Genomic DNA, 9,542 nt, shown 5'->3' on the forward strand with positions numbered 1-9,542 from the left:
ACAGGGAATACAGGAGGAAGAAGGGTAAAAGACCATGAGTTTAGTCTTGATATATTAAGTTAGAGGTAGCTGGGAGACATCCAGTTAGAGACATGTGACATACACGTGCCCACGTGGTCTGGAGCCCTGAGAGAAGTGAATGAACACTTACAGATCTGGGAGTAATGAGCACACAGGTCACGAGTATGGGAAAGAATGAGATTACCCAGGGAGAACACATAGGAGTGAGACAAGAAAGGGCTGAAACAGAACCCTGAAGAACAAAACATTTAAGGGACAAGCTTAGAATAAATAATTAGAAAGGGCAATGTATCAACTAAGGAGAACAACAACAAAAAAAAAACATGGTGTAACGTAAGGCAACTGAGAAAAGGGTATCAAGAAAGTAGTCACAGCAGCAGAGATGTTAAGCAAGGTAAAAAGTAAAGATGTCCAACCAGGGGAGTCCCTGGTTACCTTAGCAGAGCCAAGGTTTAGGCAGAAGCCAGACCTCACTGGATTCAGAAGAAAACAAAAGTGGAAGAATGGGGAGGGCAAATGTGGTCTGCTCTCTCAGAAAACTTCCCTGGCTGGCGACGGTGAGCCAGCGACCTGGTTAGAGATCAAGAACAGTGCCTGGTTTAATAAACATTTATTGAATGAATAAGCAATAATAATAAAACAAATGAATGATTTGTACCCATCTAGTTGTTTGACCAGTCCTTGTTTCTTATTGTGTCAGTTTGCCTCTCTGCAAACTGGATATCAGGCCCAAGTCAAGTTTCATTTCCCCCTCCTAGACTTCCCTGATTTTTCTAACCTTCAATAATAACCTCCTCTGATAAATATACGTATATGTATAACTGATTTATTTTGCTGTATGGCTGAAATTAGGACAACTTTATATAAGTCAACTATATTCCAATAAAGTTAAAAAAAAAAAACAAAACCTCCTCTACTATAACCAAAAAAGCAGAGAATAACAAGTGTTGGTGAGGACATGGAGAAATCCTCACACATTGCTGGTGGAAATATAAAATGGTGTGGCAACTGTAACAAACAAAAAGTTAGACTTACCACATGATCCAGCAATTCCACTCCTAGATATAATAAACAAAATGTGGTATATACATACAGTGGAATATTATTCAGCCATGAAAAGGAGTGACATACTGATACAACATGAATGAATCTTGAAAATGTTAGGCTACGCAAAAGAAACTAGACATAAAAGGCCATGTGCTGTATGAATCCATTTACAGTAAATGTCCAGAATAGGCAAATCCATAGTCAGAAAGTAGATCAGTGGTTTCCAGAAGCTAGGAGAGGGAGAAATAGGGAATGACTGCTAATGGGTATGAGGTTTCCTTTAGGGGGTGAGGAAAATGTTCTGGAATTAAATAGTGTTATTGGGAGTTCCCGTCGTGGCGCAGTGGTTAACGAATCCGACTAGGAACCATGAGGTCGCGGGTTCGGTCCCTGCCCTTGCTCAGTGGGTTAACGATCCGGCGTTGCCGTGAGCTGTGGTGTAGGTCCCAGACGCGGCTCGGATCCCGCGTTGCTGTCGCTCTGGCGTAGGCCGGTGGCTACAGCTCCGATTCAACCCCTAGCCTGGGAACCTCCATATGCCGCGGAAGCGGCCCAAGAGATAGCAACAACAACAACAACAAACAACAACAACAAAAAAAAAATAAATAAATAAATAAATAAATAGTGTTATTACACCTCAATTAAAAAATAAACGACCTCCTCTAATCTCTTACTACAGAATTCCTAAATTCTATCCATCCATTTAGCCCTACATCCATTGATTCATATTGAGTGAAATTACTCTCTTCAGCGACAGAGGTTCCCTGAAGACAGAGAACGTCATCAATTTTCTCCTGGACTACTAGTTCATTAGCTTCCTAACGGATATCCTTTCCTCAAGCCCTGACCTCCCTCCCCTTTCCATCTTCTTCCCATCCCTACCATTACCATTCCCTTATATTCCAGCAAAAATGTTCCAGCAATTTACAAGTATTTACTCTTTGGCCTAAAATTTTCTATAACTCTGAATTTCCTAAGGCAATGATCTCCAAAACAAAGATTTTGCTTACCAGAGTTGCAAAAGACAAATCACTGGGATGTGAAAAGAAAATATTAAAACTATATTTTTTTTAGTTGATTGTATTAAGGTTTTGCTTTGGCATCTCGTATAAAGTAAAAACAAACACATATTGAGGTACATCTTCAAATTTCTTTATGGATATGACAGTATAATCAAGAAAATATGCAGACCACCTGCCTTAAAAGATAAGACTCAAAGCTTCTTTCCATGGCATACAAGATCCTTTATCACCTGGCCACCATTTCCCTCTTCAGGTTGCCATTCTGGCTTTGCTCTTTGCATTCCAGCTGCACTAAACTGCAAAGAGAGCTTCTTCTACATACCAAGCTGTTTCATAATTTTGTGCTTTTGCTCTTGCAATCCCATTGCCTGGGAATATCCTTCAAATTCAACCTTCAAAACTCTGTTCAGGCATCAGCTTCTCTGGAGAGAATTCTTCAGCTCTCCTCCTTCATCTCTCAGCTGAATGCTTCTCTGGTTGCAGTAGCACTCTGGGCACTGCATCCCTCTATTTTCTCACTTAACACATCATAGTAATTATACATCTATCTCCCTCATTAAATTGGGAGTTCTTTCAGGGCAGGAACTGTGTTGTGCTCATCTTTATTACCCTCATGCTTAGCCTAGGTCCAGACTCCTAATAAGTTCTCAAAAACTGGCTCTGAATTGAATACCTTTTTCTCTGTACTCAAAATACTTATTAACTAACTCTATATAATCTACTTCCCAGAAGCAAGGGAACAAGAGTAAACATTTTCATAGCCAAGTGTTAGCTTTAGGTGTACATTAGCCCCAATGATTCTCCTGGGTTTAAGTTTCCAAGGCTTTGCTATGGCTGTGGTATAGGCCAGCAGTTACAGCTCTGATTCGACCCCCAGCCTGGGAGTCTCCATATGCCGCAGGAGCAGCCCTAAAAAAAAGACAAAAGGACAAAAAAAAAAAAAAAAAATTCCAAGGCTGCTGTATACCCTCTCCCATGCATGTGCACGCATAACTCTTAATGTACACATTCTTTAGATGTTAACACATTGGTGAATATTTTAATCAGATCTTGCCGTCCTGAAAGGCATAAAGTACCTTCCTTAAAGTGCCCTCGCATACCTCTGCTCTGTTCATTTTAAGCTTTAGCTCTCAAGTGATACATTGTGTTTAACATTTAATTCTCAAAGGAAAATTCCCTTATTGTTAATTTATTATTCAGTCAGCAAATACTTTTATGGTGCATCTACTATGTGCCAAGACCTTGGTACTCGCTAGGAATTGCTAGTATAAGCAAAACAGGCAAAATCTCTGCTCTCAAGAAGCTGACAAGTTACTGCAGGAATTTCCAAATTCTTGGGGTCACTTCACATTTGTCTCCAGATACTGACAGTCTCTAGACCAAAATGCTATTTTAAGCCTTTTAACAAAAACCTTAGACAGAAACATAGTGTCTCAATGGCCCACAAGGAAAACAGAGAATCTTTTATCAGACAAATTGTAATCACTTCCTTCTGGCAGTGGGATCTAGCACTGAACCCAAAGCTGAAATAAAAAAGAAGCCCACTATACATATCGATGGGTAACTGTGACTGTTCCGGAGATAGAGAAACTGCTAAGTGGTAAACAGCAATGAGGATAACTAGAGAGCTGCTTTATTTTCGTTAGTTTTTCAAGAATAATTTCTATAATCCATGAGCTAAAGGACAATAGCAAACAATCTATGTATTTTATCATGGAAGACTTAAGAGCTCAGATAAAAACTGAACAAATGTATGAATAAATATTAACTCAGACTATCAATAATAGGTTTTTGCTACTATTGCTTACTGTTGCTTTGCTGTTGCCTTTTCAGGTAGGTTTTTCTCCCCCCTTATAAAAAGAGTTAATATGTACCACTACTGAAAAGAATATATAAACATTTTGTTATATATCTTGTTTCAGACTTCCTATTACATAAGAATATTTTTTTTCACAAAATTGACACCAATTTTGAATATGAATATCATGCTTTTTCATTTAATAAGAGGAGCATTTCCCATATACTTATTATTCTAAAATGTAAATTTTGAAGTCAGATAACATTTTACCATGTGGACAAGCCTACTGTCACCACACTCCTATTGTGGAACAGGTTCTAAAAATGTTTTGCAACACACAGAATAAATGAAGTATTGATGAATGATCTCATTCATAACCATCTAAATATGTCCTTGAGGTAAATTCCTAAAAACAGAATTACTAAGTCAAAGGATATGAACTTTTTAAAGATCTTGATTTTATGCCAAAAAGTTTTCTGTTCAAACTCCCTAGCACAACAGGAGGGCAGCCACATCACCTCTTGGCAACACCAGATATTACTTTGATCTTCATCAACATACTATATTAAAAAGGATTTCTCATTTAACTTTTTTTTCTTTTTTCTCCCCCCCTCCCCACTTTTTTTAAGGGCTGCGTCCACAGCATATGGAAGTTCCCAGGCTAGGGGTCAAACTGGAGCCGAAGCCAACAGCCTATGCCATAGCCACAGCAACGCCAGATCCAAGCTGCATCTGTGACCTATGCAGCAACTTATGGCAATATCGGATCCTTAACCCACTGACTGAAGCCAGGGATCGAACCCACAACCTAACGGATACTAGTCGGGTTCTTAACCTGCTGAGCCACAATGGGAATTCCGTATTTCTCATTTTAATCTGCAGCTCTCTGGTTAATAATGAAAATGAACATTTTGTTTTAAGTTTATAAATCTCTTTTTTTTGGCCACATCCATGGCATGCAGAAGTTCCAGAGCCAGGGATCTAACCTGTGCCAGAGTAGCAACCTGAGCCAAAGCAGTGACAATTCTGCATCCTTAACCCACTGAGCCACTAGGAACTCCTAAATCATTTTAATTTCTCATTTATGATACTCTCTGTTTATATCTCTTACTCATTTTTGCTATTAGGACATTGCATTTTTTGAAAAACTGATGTAAAAGAGCTCTGATAAATTAAAATATACAATAAATCTGTCATGTGTGGCCTGCATGCTACCTCAGTTTGAACACACATAGTTCTTGGTCCTTAGACAGTAAAAGCTCCAAACTTTCATCAAACAGAACTGGTACAAAGAGTGCCCTCTGTGGCTCAGCGGTTAATGAACCCGACTAGGGTTCATGAGGATTCGGGTTTGATCCCTGGCCTCAATCAGTGGGTTAAGGATCCAGCATTGCCGTGAACTATGGTGTAGGTCACAGACAGGGCTCGGATCCTGCGTTGCTGTGGCTGTGGCATATGCCTGTGGCTGTGGCATAGGCCAGCAGCTGTAGCTCCAATTCGACCCCTAGCCTGGGAACTTCCATATGCAGCAGGTGTGACCCTAAAAAGCAAACAAAACAAAACAAAACACAAAAAAACAGAACTGGTACAATCTAATTCCCGCCAAACCACTCCTAACAATACTACCTTTTCACCTGTCATACTCGATCTGTTCATTAGGGTGCTGTTTTTAAGCACCAAGCTCCAGGGATTAAAAAAACAGCCCAATGAACCCACAGTACTATGTTTAACCAACTAGCTTGGAAAACACAGAAACACTCAGAAATGTTTCTTCCTCCCCTATACTCAGAATCTCTCAAATAACAAATGCTCGTCCTGGATCAAGGCAAAAAAAAAAAAAAAAAAAAAAAAAAACAACTGTCTTTGGTTCTCCAAAAGATCATTTGTGGTTGGAAGGCAGGGTAGCAGAAGAAAAAGAGTGTGAGCTCTGGAGTGGAAAAACCTAGGTTTAGATTCATGGCTCTGTCATGTTCTTTCTGTGAGACCCTGATCAAGTCATTTTGCCTTTCTGGGCCTCAATTTCCTCATCTACAAAGTAAAACAATCTATTTTGGGATTATCACAAGGATTAAATGAAATACATGTAATGTTTATAACCAGCGGTCTGCTATGTGGTTGGTGTACTTCAAAAAATGTCATTTTCCTACTCTGATGGTTCTAAATCAGTTAGTTAATTCAAATGATCTTATATAAAATGTTGGCCTGAAATAGTTAGCTGTCCCAGCAAAGCATCATCTGAGTAAAAAACATTTAGGTCAGCTTTCTGTCAACTGCAATTTCCACTGCTATAATTATGCAATCATCAACCACCACTGCAAGACAACAAAAAACCCTAAAGCTGATGTTACTGAAATTGCTAAATACAGTGATTATTTGATTCTCAAGATCATGGCCACCAATTCCTTTTGGAAAGCAACAGAAATCTTTGTAATTATAGGAGCAAATGACTGATTATCCCAGACAGTGGTCTCTACAACAGAAGTCTTTTGGTCACTGCCCAGAACAGCAGCATACTCAAAAGTTATTCTCAAATTGCTGTTTTTTCACATGCCATACTCTGAAAAGAAAATGTCAACAAAAGAACTGAAAGAAAAAAGATGGAAAAAAAAAGGATATTCTTTGAAATTTAGCCTTCTTGGCACTTTTTCCTGGCAAGAGTTTCTAGACTGGTGAAACAATCTCTAGGAGGAAAGCATGCTTTATAAAATCTATCAGCATAACCCCTTTCCATGGAAAAAGCAAGGAACACATTCTCCCTCTAAGTGTAGAATACAGCTTCCTTCAGGAAAGAAATCAAAGCATCATTTATGATCATAGCCCTGTACTACACACTTAAATTACATTAACTTAAAAAAATTTTTTTTGGCCACACCTCAGCATGCAATAGTTCCCAGGCCTATGATCAAACAAGCACCAGAGCAAGTGACTCAAGCCACAGCAGTGACAATGCCAGATCGTTAACTGCTTGGCCACCAAGGAACTTTTTTTTTTTTTTTTTCGTCTTTTTAGGGCTGCAACCTAGGCAAATGGAGGTTCCCAGGGACTAGGGGTCCAATCAGAGCTATAGCTTCCAGCCTATACCACAGCCTCAGCAATGCCGATCCAAGCCGCATCTGCAACCTACACCACAGGTCAAAGCAACACTGGGTCCTTAACCCACTGAGCAAGGCCAGGGATTGAACCTGCATCTTCATGGATGCTACTCAGACTCATTTCCGCTGAGCCACATAGGGAACTCCTCCCTTATACTATCTTTTAAATCGAGTTATGAGGTCTTATCCTTCCTCACAGACAACAGGTAACTTGCTCAAGGTTTTACAGTTAAGTGAAAAGCAACATCTAGCTCCAAGACCCAGGTCTATCTAACTTTGAAACTTTTTTCATTACATTTTCATCAAATTTCAAAACGATCATGCCAATTCTCCTTTATGAGAAAGAGAGCCCCCTCAAAAAAAAAAAAAGAAAGAAAGAAAGAAAGAAAGAACCCAATTTAAAATTTTAGTTTAAAACAAATAAACCCAATGAAATAAATGTCCACCAAAAGGATGACCATTTCCATCAACTAGCAGATTGCTTTTCTGGCTCCTACTAGTCTTTAAAATGAACTGAAGGATTCACACAGAGTACCCCTTTTAAAAAAACCTTAAATATATTTTTAAAAATGTACCTATTGTCAACCACAGAGCACTGAAGCAGAAGCAAATACAAAACAGGTACAGGCTTCTGAACCACTTCACAGATGTCTGCCAACAAAGTCTTGATAAAATCCAGGAAGCAGAGCTTGGCTTCATTCCCAGCTTCTCCATGGCCTTCCAGACAGGCAGGACCAGTCCACTAGAAAGAAAGAAAAAGAAAAAATGATATGCCAAGTGATTAATAATTGATTCCTCAAAATGCAGAGTGCTAAAGAATGTGACAGAATTAGGGAAAAGAGAAATTTCAAGTTTGTCTTTCACTGTTCATACCTGCCTATAAATTTTAAACCTGAGCTTTGACATAGCCTATAATTATCAGGATAAAAACATAGCAAGGGGTATGAAATGAATCCACTGCAAAACTGAAACACTTTATATTCCATTATTTTCTAATCTAACAGCTAATCATCTATGTGGAAGAATGGAAAGAGCACCAGACTGCAAAAATCTGAATTTCAGTTCCAGTTAGACTAACAGCTTTGTGACTTTGTCCAAACACACTTTCTTATCTATTAAGTTTGGAGCATGAGAGGTAAGCTAATCTGAAGGTCTTTCTAGCCATGTTTTTAAAATCTTTTAATGTGACTGTCTTTAAGCAGGCCATGCACTCTCCAGCTTGCTCCAGTCCCCACCACTCTTACCTTTAAAACAGATTCTGCTTACACTTTGATGTAACCTCCCAGATCCCTAGAAGCATTGGCAATTCCTCACTTAAATCCATTGACAGGTATTTACATAGCCTCTATTAGGTACTACGCATTGTGCTGGCTACTCTAGAATCTAGGGGCTGATTTTTTTTTTTTTTTTTTTTTTTGTCTTTTGGCCATTTTTTGGGCTGCTCCTGCGGCATATGGAGGTTCCCTGGTTAGGGGTCTAATTGAAGCTGTAGCCACTGGCCTATGCCAGAGCCACAGCAACGCAGGATCCAAGCAAGCCACGTCTGCGACCTACACCACAGCTCACAGCAACACCAGATCCTTAACCCACTGAGCCACGACAGGAACGCCAAAGAGCTGAATGATTTAGGTCCTTTCCAGAAGAAAAAAAATGATTTTCCATCAGTTTCTTCTTACATGATTTCCCTATATTATATAAATTATTATATAAATCTTGGCAGCATTACAAGAATTGCTGAATTGTGAAGAAGGAATTCAAAAGTCCTCTGCCCTAAATATGCACCTGTCATCCACATCTGGCAAATGACACAGACTGACAACACAAAGTCCCAGCCAGCACTGTATAGGTTGGATATTAATACCAATTAATACCAGGAAATAGACAAACGCACACACAGAGCTACAAAGCTAAGGTATGGCTCACCCAAGAAAAAGCTTTAATTGAGCCTTAAGCATCTGAAGTACTTCATCTTTCTCATGTGCTTCCATCCATTACTATTTCTAGTGGTTTGTAGTTGTATGTTAGGGAGAAGGGGGCAACAAGGTCTGTGGTCCAGAGACACACTTAAGAGATTATGAAATGGAGCCTAAGCCAGAAAGTATATCCAGCAACTTTTCTAGACTTTCACGATGGAATGGGTGAGAGAGAGAGAGAGAGAGAGAGAGTGTGTGTGTGTGTGTGTGTGTGTGTGTGTGTGTATGAATCTCATCCAACACATTTCTGCCTACCACAAAAGGATTTTAAATTCAAGGTGACTCAACACCTGTCATCAATAGCGTGGCAGGTGGGCGACAGAAGCATAAAAGAAATGAATAGCTTTTGAAAATGGGAGTAATAAACACCATTGGATTAGCAAGATGATTAGAAGTGCAATGTCTCGCAAATCATGCATGAGAGAGAGGCAGTTATTTTCCTGTGAACTCCCAGCCATTCCTCCGAAACCTACAATTGCCTAAGGGCACAAATCACTCCTAGGGTCCAGCCAGAGGCTTGCTGACCAGAGGCAAGAACAATACATCACCAAGATCCAAATGGTTTGTTATAGAAGCAAAGGGAAACAGC

At 39.5% G+C, this 9,542-nt stretch overlaps 1 protein-coding gene across 3 annotated transcripts in view; it reads right to left on the reverse strand.

The window, feature by feature from the left end:
* Positions 1 to 9,542, reverse strand: part of KIAA0319L (KIAA0319 like) — a 117,127-nt gene that overhangs the window by 106,052 nt on the left and 1,533 nt on the right. For all 3 annotated transcript variants that reach the window (XM_021095912.1, XM_021095911.1, XM_021095913.1), the window contains exon 2: positions 7,556 to 7,722. In XM_021095912.1, coding sequence (XP_020951571.1) covers positions 7,556 to 7,694 — 139 coding nt within the window. In that variant the 5' untranslated portion in view covers positions 7,695 to 7,722. The remainder of the gene's footprint in view (positions 1 to 7,555; positions 7,723 to 9,542) is intronic.

Source organism: Sus scrofa, chromosome 6, assembly GCF_000003025.6.
Source record: "Sus scrofa isolate TJ Tabasco breed Duroc chromosome 6, Sscrofa11.1, whole genome shotgun sequence".
Lineage (NCBI taxonomy): Eukaryota > Metazoa > Chordata > Mammalia > Artiodactyla > Suidae > Sus > Sus scrofa.